Genomic DNA, 18854 nt, shown 5'->3' with positions numbered 1-18854 from the left:
CTCTGTATATTTTTTTTTTTTTTTTTTTTTTTTGCATTGGGAGACAATTATCTTCAACTACTTACATATTCATTCTCCAAATAAATAAATTAGAAAAAATTTAATGTAATTTCGAGTTCTATTTTAAAATATACTTTTTGGTCTTATATTTTATTTGCTTTAGTATTTTTCTTTAAAAAATTATAATTTACTTTTTATCTCTAAATTTTTTATAATTTGTTCTTTGCCTTCAATGTTTTATGATTAGTTAGTTTGTATGTCAATAAATATCCTCTTTTGACAATTTATTAGCTATTTTCGTTTTTCTATTTTTTTTGTCATTTAAATCCTTTCATTTTAGAAAATAATTAATAATTTTAGTTGAATCTTAATTTTGCATAAGTTTATTTCTTTCATTCTAGTTCAATTTCATCTTGGACCTAACATTCACTTAAAACATCCCATATTAGTTTAATTAATTAAGAGATAAAAGATCAAATAAAGAAACATATTCGAAATTGAGGGTTGGACCAAAGTTGTATTTTTTTTTTAAACTTTTAGAAAATAAAAATGAGTTCTAAATTATAATTTAACCAAATTTGCTTATTTCAAAGTATTTCTTAATTATACTGTTTCATATCTTTTATAATTATTTAATTAATTTATGATGCTTTGTCATACAAATATCTATGACATAAAAGAAATGGATTATATATGGATTGTAAGTGTTTTTAGGGAGATGGAACAGTTGATGTACATCTTTTTTTGGTTCAATGAGATAGAAAATTCTTTGAGAAGTTGAATATATGCTTAACATTTTTCAATTCTAGAAACCTTTCCTATGAATTGAATTTTCTATATTAATTGTTGCGCCAGCTGCTAAAAATTATCTCTATTGGTGTTTATGATCCATTAACTTAATTAATTGAAGTTAATTTTAATATAATTTATAAGTTGACGTGTTTTACCAAATATACCTTAAGCACAGTCAGATAAAATAAGTTGAAAGCTTAACTTAAATATAAGTTAGAAATGGAATAATTAAAACTTGTATAATTGAAATGAAAACTGTTTGATAAAATTAGTTCATAAACTAATCAATAAAATTTAAAGGGTTTTCTAAAATAGATGATATTCACATAAATGATTCAGAATACAATAAAAAAAAAAACTAATAGCTTAGAAGAAAACTTATTTTGATACGTTGAAATGGATAAAGTAAATAGGAAACTATTAAAATAAGTTTATGTACGTGTAAGTTCAAATTCACTAATAATATGTTTGAATGAAAATTCCAACAAACTTTAAGAGAGAAAAATGACTAATTTGAACATAAACCAACATAAAAATTAGAAAATAAAAAATAACATAATGCTTATCCTTGAGTATCCTAATAATGAATTTTGCCAACTTATAAATTATTAAAACAGCTTTTAATTTTGATTTAGAAAATACGCAAGGATGACAATAATTGAGAGTTGATGCTCGTCTTTATCTTTAAAATAAACATCCAATTTTGTATGTTTAATAGGCATGAATTTTTGTCTTTTCTTTATTTTTATTTTTATCATACCTATGTTCATACTTGTCTACTTTTTTTAAATATTAATTAAATAATTTTTAAAAAATAAAAATCACAAGTCTAACAATAGATATTGGACGAGTTTATTGGTGTATTGGTTAGACGAGTTTACCAATATGTATAAGATGAACATTTTCATACACTTATTAGAAGAATATATCAACAAAATTACATGAGTTTAACAATACACGTTAAAAACTGTCTATACAGTAATTAGGCAAGTCTAACAAAAAAAGTAGACAAGTCATTTCATAGTTAAGTTGGTGAGTATAACAAAAGTTTATTAAACAAGTATATGGATACATTTATTAAATAAGTAAGTAAAAAACATTAGATGAGTTTGTCAGAGTATTGATTAAATTAGTCTAGCAAATACACATTAAATGAAACATTCATATATTGATTAGATGACTCTACTAATATACATTAGACAAGTATTTTCTCACACAAATTAGACAAGCTTATAAATACTCATTGGACAAGTATGTTCATTCATTAATTAAATGAATATTGAAATACACATTAGATCCATATATTGATTAGATGAGTACAACAAAAGATACTAGATTGGTCATTCCATACATTGATTAGATAAGTTTAAAAATAGACATTAGACGAGTATATGTCTATACACTAATCAAATGAATTTTGGTATGACAAAAATACTCGTGCCCACATGTATCTACAAATAATATCCACAACGAATAGTTGATATCTGTGTGTAGTATGTATTTTAATACCTACTTATAAATAGATCAGGTGTAGATATCATACTATTCGTACTTACATGTATTCATTGTCCGCAAAAAATTGAAATAAAAAATTAGTTTACATTTTATTAAGTTATATTTAATTAAAACTAAAAATAATTTATATTTTATTTGGTTAAATTTAATTAAAATTAAAATTTAATTTTGATTTAATTTAATTATATTATATTTTATAATTTTGTAATTTTATTTTAAAAGATTTTAAAATATCTTTTTTTAAATATTCATGGGTATCCATGAGTACCCATGAGTTTTAGAATACTGCATGTGTTTTTTTAAACAAATATCCAAAAGGTAATGAAACATGTGACATATAGATTTTTTTTCTTATGGGTCAGGTAACGGATAGGCACCTGACCTGATTTCATTCATTCATACAAAATATATTGGATGAATTTGCCTATGAGTCTAACAATAGGCAAGTCATTTATTTGCATACTCTAGATCAATCTATTAATACACGTTGGACAGTTCTATTTATTTTCTGATTAGACGAGTATTGAAATTTACATCAAACATATTTGTCCATATATTGATCAAACAAGTGTAATAGTACACATTAAATAAATATGTTTAGATATTAACTAAACAAGTGTAACAACACATAATAAAAAAATAATACAAATTTGTTAGAATACCTAAAAAATTAAACTATTTTAATAATTTAAATATAATAAACAAAAACATCTATTAAGACGGATACATAAACATAGATCAATAAATATGTACATACGATGTTACAAGAGAAGTTACAGACGAACATATTTATTGTTATATTGGTATCGAAATAGTAGTAGCTGATTAAAAAATAAATTAAATGCATAAATACGATTGAGGTGACATCAATTCATGCATTTTCTTGTTTACTTTACTTAAAATAGGGTAAGCAAAGCGATTTGGCAATCTTGTATTACGTGGTTGATGCTGGATTTTTCAGAAAGACATCTATCTCTTCAGATTGTGGTCAGCGTCATCTATCTCTAACACTAATGGCGGCTCAAACACATAATATCAACTCTTCAAATTTAATTATTCTTTCTTCAATTCCTCTTAATTAAAATGTTAAATTCACCAGAGAAGAGAAGAGTTAATTAAGAATGAAAAAAATTATTCGCAGTAAATAAAATTTATGATAAATAATTACTACTAATAAATATTTATTATTTATAAGCGAGTTTGATAACCTTACTTATAAATAATAAATATTTTAATATTCATTTATATATCGATCAAATTTGATATTTATATGAGTTGTATATATTTGTCATTAACAATTTTTTTTTTCTTATAGTACTAATAAGTATTTATTATTTATAAGTAATTTGTTAATAAATGAATAAATATTTTGTTAATAGAATAATTAATTAATTTATTATCTGTATTTAATTCTATTATCAAACAATTTTCAATTTATTATTTTATTATTTTTTAAGAATAAACCATGGATTATAATATTATAATATCTAGTTCTCATTTTGATTTTAGTTCTACTATCTTTTGTTGTTTCCGCATAAAGGAATGTTGCTTTTGCTTTGTACACTTTGAAGAAGATTTTGTTACTTTCCTTCTATGGATATCAACAATGAAGCCAATACCTTCACATATTTTGGCCAACACTTTTATTTTTCTTGAGAAAATTAATTTTAAATTTTTTAAATATGTTTATAAAAGATTAATCCAAACTCATAGTTACCCTTGATTGAATCATATAAGTCAACAAATTTTGACTGGACGTAAAGGTAATGTAAAAAACAGTTTAGTCAAAATGAATCAACCATATAAATTTAAATGAGAAGAAAATTAAATACTTTTAAATTTAATTGAGTCAACTTTAGTCAAATTTAATCAAATTTAGTCATCTCAAATTTAATAAAAAAAACACTCATAGCAAAGAACTTAAAAACACGTTTAACATGTTAATGCTGATTATAGAGGCTTTTCCACTAGCCAGGTTTTACTAAAAAAAATCATCAAGTTAGTAACTTTAAATCTCTTTTTTTGCTTAAAGTATTCATGTGTTTTCAAATTATTTTACAGCAAAATTTCTGTATTTTTTTTTTATACTCCTGTTTAAATTATAACTAAAACGGATGGAAACTTTTGCAATAAATATGCTAAACAAAGATGCAATGCGCTTAACTTAATATATACGAATGAAGAGTATAATTAAAGTAATAATTTACGGAGTATTCATAAACGTATTTTAGCCAAAATAAAAATTGCTTAATATAATGTAAAATATAACACAATAGTTATTAGCGACGAATTATATTAACAACACACTCTTCCACCAACAAAATTCTAACAATCCAATACAAAAACATAAAAAATAAACCATTATAAGATGATGTGTAAGAATATTGTATAAGATGTTAAAGCCAAACACAAGAGTTACTTAAATTATGTAATTAGGATGATAATGTATATTGAAATTATATATAGTAATGAAACATGTAACACGAGTTGGTTAAGTGTATAAACTTTACAGATATATATTATGTGAAGAATGATTAAAGGAATAAAGAGGACAAAGGGTGGGAAACAGAGGGTTAAGTTTCCTAATCCCATTTCATTAATTAGCTCTTTCAGGTTTTCTTCATCTAGAAAGTCAGCAAGCTCAACCTCACGCCACTCGTCATCTCATAATTCATCATTCATATGTTATATACTTTGACCCTTATTCCCCAAGCCACCATTCTTGGACTCCTCTTTTTCTGTTTTTCCCTCAGAACTCTCTAGACCCAGTTAGCTATATATTAAAACTCCATCAATTGCTTTCAGACACAATACTAAAAACCAACCTTTCAGACACAATACTAAGTTATTATTATGGGCACTCTTGTAGGACATGTAGCTCCTGGTTTAGGGTTCATTCTGATTGGTCTCTGGCACCTCTTCAGCCACATCAAGCTCCATGCTCTCAACCCTACTTCCTACACTGCCCTAACGTGGTTCCCCACCTCCAAATTCAAGTACTTGGAGCTTCTTCTCATCATGGCAGCTTCCATAGCCTCCATCTCCATGGAACTCTTCATAGGCCCAGATCGTCACCAACCCTTCGACCCTGATGGAACCATCCCCTCCAACCACCTCCAAAACTTCGAACACTCTTCCATCTCCCTCACCTTCCTCCTCTACGCCGCCTTTGCCCTCCTTCTCGACCGCATCCCCACCCCCTCCAAACAATCCCTAACCCAACTCCTCGGATCCATTGCCTTCGCTCAGCAGCTCCTCCTCTTCCACCTCCACTCCGCAGACCACAGTGGACCCGAAGGACAGTACCACTTCATGCTACAACTCATAATCTTCGTCTCTTTCTCAACAGCCCTCTTGGGAATCCCCATGCCCAAAAGTTTCCTAGTCAGCTTTGTTCGTTCCCTCAGCATATTCTTTCAGGGCTTGTGGCTCGTCGTCATGGGCTTCATGCTGTGGACTCCAGGGCTCATCCCCAAAGGTTGCTTCATCAACGATGAAGAGGGGCATCAGGTGGTCAGATGCAACGACCATCAATCTCTCCACCGCGCCGTGGCCCTCGTCAACATTCTCTTCAGTTGGTTCCTCGTCGGAGTCACCGCTTTCGGCTTGGCGTTCTACTTAGGCCTGGTTAAGTTCTATGGCGAAAAGGTGCGGTACTTTGCATTGGGGAAAGAGGAAGAAGACACAGACAAGGAAAGCGACGACGTTGAGTCGCAAAAAAGAAGCGTAGTTGGCAAACCCATGAGCTTTATTCCAGTTGGCAAAAACTTTTCGCCTCTCGACATAGAAAGGTAGAGAAGAGAAACATTAAAGATATTCCTAATTTGTGATTAGTGGGTGATTAATAGTTGATTAGGTGTGTGGGTGTACAGTGAGATTGGAGTGTTAGCGTTTGGTGGGGTCCTCTTGGATTAATTAATTGAGGCAGCAATAATGTTGTTGGTTCATGGAAACTTGTTCGTGTGGGTTTATAGTTATGCTTTCTGAGGACGAGGATTTGTTTCAATTGTGTGTACTTTGACCATATCATAGTCATATCACACTCAAAAACATTATTAATCAACTGTGACTATTTTTGTGCTTCTACGGTTGAGGAAACGAGTGCAAGAAATTTCCCATATTTGGATTATGATTATAATAAATAATGATATTTTGATAATATTTTAACATCACTTACGTGTCAGTGATTAATTTATGTTAGTGTTTATGATTATTATTATTGATTGTAAAGTAATTTTAGATTAATCACAAAATTACACTTAAATGATTTTAAAATATTGTAAAAGAAGTATTGTAAAGGTATGTTTATCCTCGTGATCACCTTAATTCCTATTACCATTGTCTTTCAAGCCCTTTGCAAATGAGGAAACTGGGGGCGATCGATGATATTACCGTTGTTAATTTATTTTTTTATTTTTTACTAAATTAAATTATTCCACAGCACGTAACTTAAAAAAAAAAAAAAAACAGCTGCAGTCGTGGAATTTAAGCTGTTTCAAACATTATCCATTTATCTTCAAACTTAAAAAATTTGAAAAATTAGTTTCTTGATGTGAATTGAGGGTACAGGTTCACCAAAAAAATGTGTGGTGAGAGGCGTCTCGTATAATGATTGTAACGTGTAAAGGTGCGTGTACGCTGCTGTCTCCTGAGTTGCTTAATAAACGTGAGTATAATTTTGACTAAGATTTTATATTAAAATTAATTAATTTAAAACCTAGAAAGAGTTGAGTAATTAGTTACCAAATTAAAGTTTGATATGGGGGCAACTGGGCCCGCTTGAAATAATATAACTTATGGTATTCTGTAATCTAAAAAAAAGTATATGATAGTTCATAGAACTTTGTATATATATATATATATATATATATATATATATATATATATATATATATATATATATATGAGATGTCATTTTCCGATAGTTAGATTTCTCTAGCCATCAAAGCAACGTTGCTTTCTTGCTAAATGGTGAAAAGGTGATAAAATTGGTTGTAACATCGATGGGAGTGAATAAAAAGAGAAGGCAAAACGAAAAGTAACGTTTTCGTATGCAATGCATGTGCAAATGGAGAAGAAACATGAACAAAGAGAGGGACATTCTATCGTTTCGAATGAAGCTCACGTCATTTTGAAGTTTCCACAAGTATTTTGTGAAAGTAATTTTGTCAAACAATTTTTTTTTTATACACTTTACTTATCCCCCAAAATGATTAGATTTAAAATGAATAGAGTACTCATAAACCATGTTTAAGACAATTTTTTTTTTTTTTGTTGAATCATCAAACTTATGAATGCATGTTTTATTTACAGTTTTTTAAGAGTGTTTTTTTAGAATAATAATTTTTTTAGGTAGGCTCAGAAAAACAAGTATTAGATCTTATTCTTACGGGGAAAGTTAAAATTTAAACATTATAGTAAAGAAATTTGTTAAAAGAGCTTCCTAAAAATAGACATATATCTAGAAAACATTTTCACAATTGTTGTACCTATAGGAAGAGCATAAAATAATTAGACAAATGCTTAAGGTATAAGGTAAAGAAAATATCTTTTCTAAAGTGTTGGTAATTGAAAATTTTAATTTTTTAACCCCGTGTCACGAGAATTATTTTTCAATCACATTCATCACTATGATCATGCTATTAGTTGGTTCGAAATATCTAATACAAGTTTTTTTCTATTGCAGATGAAAAAAATAGTACTATACGAACATTGGCTAACAAAAGCTTGTGAAGATTAGTAGGTGAGAAACCAAAAAACAGAGATTTTGAAGGATGAATGAGATCCATGTTTTTGTACTGTAGCCAACAAGACGATCCAAATTCACATTCTTGGCATTTAAAAACACTCATCCATACTTCCCTAGAAGCAAAACGTCCAGGAATTATGCTTTCATGCATTGCCAACATATTCATTTCAGACAATTTACGTCAGTTTCATACACGTGTAACATGCTAACAAGTCAAGCTCTGCGCCCAAATTCATTCTTCCTAAGTTCAATTTCAGCACAATAATGTAACAAACAACTTCTGCCATGTGTACAAGATATGGAGGAACTTGAAATTTCAATGGTAAAGATATTCAGATCTAGCCCTTCAAATTTCAGCTTGAGTGTTGACGATAGATTATACATGTCTCTCATCAATAATATCATTAACACAAACATATATTGAAGACTTGTGCAAACAGCAATAGAAATTACTTCATGATCTAAAGGATTGCAAGCTAATGTCCGACGGTGATTTTAAAGATCATGTTTGAGTTACATCTATTTAAACTCTATAGTTCCTTAAAATATCAAAAGAAACAAAGGAAACTTCAAAAAAGCAGTAGCACTCATAAACTCTACCTACGATCTTAACAGATATATTAAATCTAGATCATACATAACAGATATATAATGGATTAAATTGGATCAGAATCCAACTTTTTTTTCCGCAAACTTACCATTCTATATTTCCAGTAGCAGATGTAGAACAGGTCTTCCCCTGTATCTGCTATGCAAACAAATTATTTCGAAGCTCGTATAAATGATACGTAATCATTAAAACACAGCTAATAAAGAGCTGCTATGAACAATATACAAAATCAGATCGCAAGATGATTCTCCAAAAAAAAGGTTTCGCTCCAAAGATCAACATCTTTTTCTTTAAAATTAGCAAAATCTGAGAATTGAAACTCCTTTAGCTATCGAACAACACCACTACACCCAGGCATTCTCTCCATTCTCCGATTTTGCATGACTCTTCTAACTGATGATACATCCTCCCACCTTCCTGCATCTGCATATATGTTTGATAGGAGAACTTTACCACCGCCGTGAGATGGTGCCAACCCAGCCAAACCCTCTGCAGCCCTCTCTCCTATATGGACATTTCCATGAGTTCTACATGCCGCTAATAAAGTCCCCCATATCACAATGTCAGCCTTCATTGGCATGCTCCTTAACATTTCCTCAGCCTCTTCTAATAGACCAGCTCTGCCCAAAAGATCGACCATACAACCATAATGCTTGATATCTGGTTCCACATTATATACACTCTTCATGATTTTAAATATTCTTCGCCCAGGCTCCACCAGCCCGGCATGGCAACAAGCACTAAGAACTCCTATAAATGTAATTGCATTGGGTTTAATATTATACCTCTGCATACCATAGAAAACCTCTAGGCACATGCTTGCATGTCCATGTGAAGCTAACCCACATATAATTGCGTTCCATGGACACACAGAAAAGGTTTTGTCTCGGTTCTGATTGAAAAATTGTAAGGCACTGTTGATGCTTCCACATTTAGAATACATATCAATTAGAGATGCACGTAAATTGTCATTCAATGGAATGGATTCATTACACATGTATTCGTGGGCCCATCTTCCCGCCTTCAATGAGGCCATGGAAGCAATTGCAGAGAATACGCCCACCATGGTAACTTCATTTGGTTTGATCCCACTTGCTACCATTTTATGGAAGAGTTCAAGAGCCATTCGAGACTGGTCTGCTTGTGCGTAGCCAGAAATCATGGAACTCCATGAAAACACATCTCTTTCAGGCATCTCCTCAAAGATTTTCCTTGCTGGGTCCATCATTCCATTTTTTATGAATCCAGAAACAAGAGCATTCCACGATTCTAGGTGATCCTTTACACCCACTTCAAATTGCAAACAAGCAAGGTCCATCATCCCACAAGCTGCATAAAAATGGATGATGGTTGTCTGTATAAAATTGTAACAGTCAAAGCCTTTCTTGACAACTATTCCATGCAATTGCAAACCATCACCCATTGCATTCAGACGACCGCATGCTGAAACCAAATTCACAACCAAGATTTCATTAGGTGCAAGCCCAGTTCGTAGCATTGCACGATGCATCACCAAAGCTTCATGCAAACAGTTCGTTAGGATATAACCATCAATCATTGTGCCCCAAGAAATCACATCCTTATCAGGAATTCTCTCAAACAACTCCCTGGCCATGTCAACAAGGCCTTCCTTTGCATACCCATTTAACATTACATTCCACGAGACCACATTCACTTCAGGCATCTTGTCAAACAATCTTCTTGCTTCCCCTACACCTGAACAAAGACAGTACGCACGCATCAAATTCGTTGAAACAAGAACCAACCCCTCAAGAAACAACTTAATAGCCAACGCATGAATCATTTGACAATTCAAAATTTCACCAACATGTGAGTAAGCATATATTACATTCGCCAGGGTCAAATCATTAGGGACCACCCCATCCGACCTCATGTCCTTGAAAACCACAAGAGCTTCCCGAAAGCAGACATTTTGGACAAGACCCATTATCATGGTAGTGTAGGAGACACAACCTTTGTCAGGCATTCTGTCAAACAGTTTGCGGGCATTGTCCAATTGACCAGCTTTGACATACCCACGAACCATAATGTTACAGGAGACAGGATCCATAGTTGGACAAAACTCAAACAGAATTTGGGCATCATTAATGGAACCGCGTTTTGCGTACATGTTGATCAAACTGTTTTGAATGAAAGTATTTGATTGGAGTCCCAGTTTCAATGCCAGAGAATGGAATTGGCGGCCCTGAACGGAGGAGGAACAGCATTTGAGTGCGGAAACCAACGCAAGCTCGCACTCGTAGTGATTCTGGTGAAGCCTCGCATTGCAGAAAATGCGAATGAAGTATTGTGGGTCCTGCACCTGTGGAGGGGCTTTGGTGGAAGTGGAAATGGAAAACCATCCTGATCTTTGTTTCGGGTTTAGCGATGGAAGTTCAGTTGAAAGAGGAAAGGGTAGAGATCGAGGTAAGGTTTTGAGTCTGAGACTCGCAGAAATGAACACCAACATGAGGCGCGACCATTACACTCAAGATTCGATCATCTTTGCCTGCTGTTGAGAAATTCTAGTTCCTTTTTTCAGGATTAAATATTTTCATTTCACGTTTAGGCTAAGGTTGTTTTTCTTGTTCTCAAATTTGACTATTTAAATCTATTAATTTAGAGATTAGTTTCCATTTTCTTATTTCTTTGGTGCCTCAATAAGAGGTTAGATTAAAAAAACTTAAAAAACAAAAATTAAATTAAAAAAAATAAAAGATGAATTTAATAAAACTGAAAAGTAAAAAAAAAAAAAAACTTTGTTCTATTTTAATCTCTATACTTATTATTTTTATTACTTTAGTTCTTATATTTTTAGTTTAATTAAATCTGTGTTTAATTTAATTATTTTTGTGTTAGATTTGTATAAACATTAGTATCATATGTGTAAATATCACGTATCTCAGATTGTAATACTTTTTTTTCTTAGATTTCTTTTTGTTAATTATATTTTTTAGTGTTAGGTCTATGCAAATGTCAGTATTTAATTCAGTTTTTTGTTAATTATATATATATATATATATATATATATATATAAATTATAATTAGACTTAAATATTAATTTAATTTTATTTTAGAGACTGAAAAAAATTGTTTAATTAAAAAAAAATTAAAACTTAATTAAGTAAAAAAAAATATAAAAATTGAATTAAATACAATATACTAACAATATTTAGTGGTGTTCACATTAACATATGACAATATAACACATGACACAACACAAAACTATTATGTGAAAAAAAATTAAAAATCTGAAAAAGAATTAAAAACGAAATAACACAAATTGATATGTCATGTTTACAAAAAAAAAGACATTAATGTCATTTATATAAATCTAACAAAAATAATTAAATTGAATCCCTAAATGAAATTTAATTAAACAAAAGAAAAAAAAAGCAAAAGTGAATAAAAACAACACAAATATATTTAAACCTTCCTTTTAAAACAATCTTACTTACCTTTTTCATAAAGTAATAAACATTCTTTCTAATTTTTATTTTTATATAAATATTCTACTATCTTATACTAATGATAAGTTAATACAGTTTATAATGTACTTTAAAACCTTTTGATATTAATTTTTTATATGTTTTAGTATAATTTTTTACAAGGCTAATATATAATAATTAAATCATTCGATTTTTTATTTTTTTATAATTTTCCATGTAAGTTTAAGTCAATATATTATTTTCAAATAAAATAAAAAGATAAGTGTCATTCGTTAAAGGAAAACATAAGAAACAATAGTGTCATTTACTAAAAACAAATAGTGAATGTCTATTTAAGAACTATAAGAGATTTGAGTATATTTTGTTGAAAACTTTAAAAGATATTATTTTCTATTAAAGCGAATATGAATGCTATTTAGTATTATCTTATATGAGTAAGGGTAATTTATCCATAAAAATATTATCCATATTAGTCTTACCTTTATGAAAGGAAGGCAAGTGTTTTTCAAGGAAATATCAATTATCACAAGCAAAAATATTCCTTATACGGTTTTATCAAACGTGTTATCTTAGACCAAAATGTCATCTTGTCGACATTTAGATTATTCTTGAAGTTGAAAATAACATTAATTGTTTATATGAATAATGAATATACTTTTATTGACTCACTTTAAAAAATGATAAGAAATATATTAGACAAACTTTTCCATTTATTTAATGGCTAATATATATAAATTAATAAAGCGCTAAAATCCTCTCTATCACTACTTCTAAAACACTTCCTTATTAGTAAAAAAATACCAGATTTAAAAAATTTAGACCCACATACAGTTCAGTCAATAGGAGAAAATGTATTTATAGGGTTTTCAAATTAATAAACAGGGAAACTAAAAGCACACAGTTTCTTGCAGGGTAGAGGGTCCAAATACGGATTTAGCAGTTTCAAAGGTGTAATGAAACATAAAAGTCCACATTTGGTACAATCACGATGTTGACATCATGAACTAGTCCATCTATGGCCTGAGCATCCATTTCAATCAATGATGTATAGTTTCGAAGGAATAAGCAATTTTAGGACATCTACAATTAATGAAATGGGTCGATGATGAATAACATATTTATTGCAGTTAATCCTTTACGATCCTTCCAAACTTTATATAGACTACTGGCTTGGGCAGATATAAGGAAGGATTGTTAAGACCAGATTTCAATTTTTTTTCTCTTAAAAAAAATGGTTCTAATCAGTAGTTTTCCCAGTTAATGAGAACCAGAGAAAGAAATAAATGAGATGCCAGGTATGAAAACATCAGTCAATCAACGATGATCTCCTCCATTAAGAGTAGCACTGGGTTGGGTCCTGCTCAAGTCATTAAAACCACAAGTTCAGATTTACCAGTCAAAAAGTTATTCAAGTCCATCAAACAAAACTTCAAACATGCAATTCAACTAGGTAACATTTGGCCCAACTTTTAACCCCTTAAATGCATAGATTCCTCCAATTGGCTTTTGTAGAAGCACAGTTTTTTAGCATTATATTAAAGAAAAAAAGTGTTCTTACATTCTAGAGTTTCTTTGAAGTTATAGTAAGTCCGTCTTTTTCAGGAGAACAGAAACCAAGTTGGCCAAATGCATAGGGGATAGCCAATAATTTCCGGAACAGATAAAAGTTTTAAGATGTCCACAACTTGGATTCAGTGGGGGATAACAACAGAAACTTAAACAGTAAAGTTTATGAGAGAAAAAAAAATAAAACTAAGACAATTTCAAAAATTAATTTACCAACAAACTTCATAGTCAAATGCAGGACAAGATGATAATCAGTAACAAGCACATGTTGATAATTATTACACGCTTTTACTAATTCAGAAAACAATGATTATAGAACATAGGAAACACAGTTTAGGCTTCATCCTTTTGAACCAAAGTTTCTAGTGTCACCAATAATTGTAATGTTAATTAGTGAAAAGATATAAAATTGTGAGAGAATCAAATCAAATTTCCAAAACCAGCTGTTTACGTTTGAGGTTACAACATTTCAAACTGGTGAAGGTAAGAACAAAGACAAAAACAGGCCCATAGGAGACCAGAGTAGCATTTCATAGACGTCTCAAAGCCCCAACTTCTTCCATAGGTAGGGTAACATAGCCCTCTACAAGGCATCCACCAATTGAACAAACAGTTAAGACCCATTTGCAAAGTGATCACAACCAATAGGCATATTAGTCAACTTACAGATAAAGTAATACACACTGTGCAACCAATTATTTATATCTGATATAGGCTAAGTCAGATTATATTGAACAGTTATTAAGCTATAACGTTATGTTGGGCATAATAAATAGTGAAATGTAGTTCGTTGATAGCTTTGTTGAGCAAAATCTATGAGGACTAATAAAAGCCAGTGTACCACACTACAAGCTTCTATTATTGCCGTCATAATTGAAATATTGTATGATGAATTGAACTGACTGATATAAGCATAACCTTTTTGAAAAATAAAGAGGAGTGATAACAACATACTCTACACTCATTCTACTGTTGGCTAAAATTTAATGATCATAAATTTTGGAGAACTTTATTTCTTAATGAGTCTCTCCTAATTCTAAAGTGGGACCTACCAAATTTTTTTATTTTGAACAAATTCCAGTCAGTAATAAAGGGAGTATTGTTATCATCCCTCATGTACAAACCAATGATAAAACGACGACGACGACAAAATACACGGATATGATACCATGCAGATTTAACATTGATACAATGCGTATCTAACACGGCGATAAGATGACCTTATATTTGCAAGATACCTATTAAAAAAAATTAAAAATATATAAAAGTTCATAAAAGACAAAAAATATACAACAACAATTCTGAAAATCCAAACTAAAATCATAAATAAATTATAAATTATAATTATAAAATATTGTCATCATAAATTTTTTCTATTCTTTACATACATAAAAAACAGAATCAGTATTACTTTTTAGAATAATTCGTAAATGAAGAGAACTATTTCCCTCTTTGTTTTATGTAGAGACCATGTTTTATGTTTCTATATTACACATATAAACGTTTCAAAAGCTTGGACACTTCATCAAAGGTTTGGATACTTTATAGATGTATCAATTAAGTATCCTAGAGTATGGCATCACATCTGAACTGGACACGAATACATGAAGCAAATTATAGTACCGGTGTTTCTGGGAGCTCGCATTTCATGTGATACTAAAGCGATTTCTGAGATACAATAAACAATTCAAACTCACAACACCCAGTGGCCATCACGATTCACATCGTCAAGCTTCTAAATCGTATCGTATTGTGTGATACTAACTCTCATCAATCTATGTACTAGACCAAACAACATTACAGATTTTACACTATTCGAAAATGAGATTACCTCAAATTATAACACAATTACCAAAAGTAGGTTGTCTTGTTAGTTGGACAACTAGTCCAAACTACGTTGTGTATACAACAATAACAAAATGACCTCTATGTGCATATGATAAACCTCTTTCAAGGGATCCCTTGATATATCTCAGATTTCTACCCATGACTAAATAACACTACTTACAACAAACAAAATATAAAATCCCTTCATTCAATTCCCAACTATTCTCCAATATCCTCCAGTAGTAGATTAATATTTGTTTATTCCAAACTTCCTTTGAGATATACAAGTGCTTGCCCTACTAAGCTACCTTCATTTCAAAAAATACTACAACCATCCTAGCTTTTGATAATGTCAACTTCAACATATACAACTAAGTAAATACATTGGTAGATGAATATTTTAGAAGCAGCTTTCTATTTCGCTGTGATTCATACTCTATTAAATCTCCCAAACAAGAAAGCTTACAATATGCGCAACAAATATGTTAAACATTATGTCCTCCTGGACCACCATGACTATGTACTTCACAACCAAGGAAGAAACTAAAGTTGAAGATTCACCACCTATATATGAAGCATGAACTAATTTGCAGTCGTGCTTCTTGAGCAGAAACTCAAATTAGACAATGAATAAAATCCTCGGCAAAACTAAATATTAGGGGCTGTCAGCATTTGGTTCCAGACAGAATCATTACTCTAATGAAGATCATGAAGAACATAGCTCATGCAAACACTATTAAGTCTAGCCACACTCACTAGTTATTATTCTATTAAGACATGACAAAGGGGCATCATCGGTCATCTCGAGGGTGGTCATAAATTCAATGGATATAATTTGAATACATGCTCCAAGCCTTCTTCCATATCACATAGCATGTGGCATAGCAACAACAGTGACTCACCAGATATCCATAAGAGTATGACAAGTTGACAGTCTGCTTGTTCAGAATCTCTGCACACATTTTTATGGATTTCTACTGATTCTGGACTACATGATCATAAAGTATTTGTACAATGAAACCAAATCTTGATAAATGGAGATCATGTATTTATTATAATAAATTTTCCCGATAAGAAAACTGCTCTTGTTGAAAAAGACAAAGAACACCTCATACCAGGCCCTCACTTGAGGATCCAGAGTCACTGGACATAGCACTAATCTAATTGAGAAACACACGAATTTGAGGACCAGATAGCAACATCCGGACGGGAGCCAAACAGCATCAAACAACACAGAGACTGCACCAAGCCCCACAGAAACAACCACAAAAACAGATTATTACAGCACAAAGAGAGAGCCCTTAAACAGAGAAACAAAGTCCAAACTATAACAAAATAAGAGGCACCAACAAAGCAGGCAAGGCAAGCAGCAGTCTTCTAGCACCAAAAAGGCAGCGCATCAACAAACAGCTGCATGTGAGTGTCAGACGGCTGAGCAAGCAACTGTGCTATAGGGTATGACCACATAGAAAGACATGATACTAAAGAAAGTGAACTGTTCCGCAATGGCAGAGGCTGAGAAGGTGAACTGAACTAAACAAGCTATCGCACCAACACATGAATTGAAACAGAAATTAGGGACAAGGATTTCGAAGAAAACTTAAATCCTCCGTAAGGCAAACTGATATCCCCAAATCAGAATATCAAGCGCTAGAAGAATCAATTACTTCAACAAATATATGGACTAAAAAACTTTAACCAGCCTTTTACTTCGGCAGAAAAAGGCATCCCATGTATGTATGTACAACTTAAACGCAACTCAGAAATAGGAACACACGGAAACTCACTCGGCGACACCGAATCCGAAACACAGAATCAACAAACTAACAGTACTCACCATTATAACCTACATAATTCAATATAATTTCCCAAGCCCGTAAAACGAAACAGATCTGCAACTCGATCTAAACGAAACACAACAAAGCGGTTGCAAAGGCATAAGAAGAGAAAGGAAGAAACGAACCTCTTATGGCGTTTGCCCTTTTTGGGACCGGAGGCCTCGAGTTTGGCCACGGGGCAGCCGCAGGGCGCCCGGAAGAGCAAGAGGGCGCGTCCGTTAGGGGGAGCCATCTTGCGGAGTTCAGAGCGGAGGCACTCGTAATCGGGGTTGGCCTCGGTGCCGCCCTTCCAGGGCAGGCGGTCAATTTCAGCAGAGGCATCAGGGGAGGGAGCGGAGCCGAAGCGGTGAATCTGCAAATCGAACTCCATGGCCTTCTTGAGGCCCTTGCATCCGGAGCGCTGACAGCGGCGGGATCGGGGGCCGCAGCAGAAGTCGGCGGCGGCGAGGGAGAGGGCGAAAAAGAGGAAGAAGGGGAGGAGGTAGGAGAGAGGGAGGGAGGGAAGGAGGAGGGAGAGGGAATGGAAGATGTATGAGAAATAGGAGGAGAGGAGGAAGGCCCCTGAGAAGAGGACGAGGAGCAGAATGAGAAGGTCCAAGGTTGCCGAGGGAGAGTGCTTGCAGTTGCAGACATTGTTGTGATTATGGTTATTGCTATGGCTATGGCTATGGCTATGACTGTGGCTATGGTTATGGTTATGGCTATGGCTATGGTTTTTGTTATTCACATTGCACTGAACCATCATCCCTCTGCTCATTCCTAATCCCACCTCCTCCGCTTCCTCTTGCACCATCTTCATCTTCGTCTTCATCTTCTTCTTCTTCTTCTTCTTCTTCTTCTTCTTCTTCTTCTTCTTCTTCTTCTTCTTCTTCTTCTTCTTCTTCTTCTTCTTCTTCTTTACCCCAACCCAACAACACTCTTCTTTTCTTTCCCTCTTTTTTCTACTACTCCAACCAACACCATATTATTATTAACTATAACTTTATTTCTCAATCAAATCTAAATTTCAACATTTATAAATCAAATATCAAAATATACATTTCCATATAAAATACTACTTCTGTAAAACTTCTTAATATTACAAACTTACAAAACCATATAAAAATATTTTTCGATTAATTATCTGTGCATTATATTTGTAAACTATGAAAATTAAATTGACGGGTTGATCTGTTTGACCAATAATTTTTTATATGCGTTGTTAATAATTCGTATCAAACAAAATTATCTTTCATACGGAGAGTATACTTGTTCTTTTGTGAATTTAAGTTTTAAATCAAACTCAATTATAAAAGATACAAAAAGAAATTTAAACCTTGTTTCAATTGGGATATTTATAAACGATAAACATACGACGTCACCTACAAAGAAGAAATAAAAATATCAAACTAAATTTATTTAGAACAGACAAAAACATGAGATCACTTGCACTGGTTGATTGAAATAGGGATCTTTTAAGAAATATCTATATCTTTTGTCAATGACCTTCATAATAAATAAGAGTAACA

The 18854-nt window shown here is 32.0% G+C and overlaps 3 protein-coding genes across 4 annotated transcripts; 1 reads left to right on the top strand and 2 right to left on the bottom strand.

Moving 5' to 3' along the window:
• The first annotated feature begins 4877 nt into the window (after positions 1-4877).
• LOC106775419 (transmembrane protein 45A-like) lies at positions 4878-6422 on the top strand. The gene has a single exon (XM_014662541.2). It carries the CDS (start codon positions 5161-5163, stop codon positions 6100-6102), a length of 942 nt encoding a protein of 313 aa, XP_014518027.1. The 5' UTR covers positions 4878-5160; the 3' UTR covers positions 6103-6422.
• Positions 6423-8708: 2286 nt separating this feature from the next.
• LOC106774636 (pentatricopeptide repeat-containing protein At5g19020, mitochondrial) lies at positions 8709-11230 on the bottom strand. The gene has a single exon (XM_014661683.2). The coding sequence runs from the start codon at positions 11134-11136 to the stop codon at positions 8995-8997; it is 2142 nt and encodes a 713-aa protein (XP_014517169.1). The 5' UTR covers positions 11137-11230; the 3' UTR covers positions 8709-8994.
• A 1716-nt stretch (positions 11231-12946) lies between these two features.
• LOC106775206 (uncharacterized protein At5g19025) lies at positions 12947-18263 on the bottom strand. 2 transcript variants are annotated; one of them, XM_022786876.1, is made up of 3 exons: positions 18245-18263; positions 17472-18214; positions 15026-16460 (listed from the first exon to the last, which is right to left on the bottom strand). In XM_022786876.1, the coding sequence occupies exons 2-3, from the start codon at positions 18155-18157 to the stop codon at positions 16322-16324; spliced, it is 825 nt and encodes a 274-aa protein (XP_022642597.1). In that variant the 5' UTR covers positions 18158-18214; positions 18245-18263; the 3' UTR covers positions 15026-16321. The 2 variants fall into 2 exon arrangements, with proteins under 2 accessions (XP_014517776.1, XP_022642597.1); XM_014662290.2 differs by lacking the exon at positions 15026-16460 and adding an exon at positions 12947-13472 and having other exon boundaries at positions 17472-18261.
• Positions 18264-18854: the final 591 nt, after the last annotated feature.

The sequence above is a fragment of the Vigna radiata genome, chromosome 10 (genome assembly GCF_000741045.1).
Source record: "Vigna radiata var. radiata cultivar VC1973A chromosome 10, Vradiata_ver6, whole genome shotgun sequence".
Lineage (NCBI taxonomy): Eukaryota > Viridiplantae > Streptophyta > Magnoliopsida > Fabales > Fabaceae > Vigna > Vigna radiata.
This window is presented reverse-complemented; position numbering and strand designations above follow the sequence as displayed.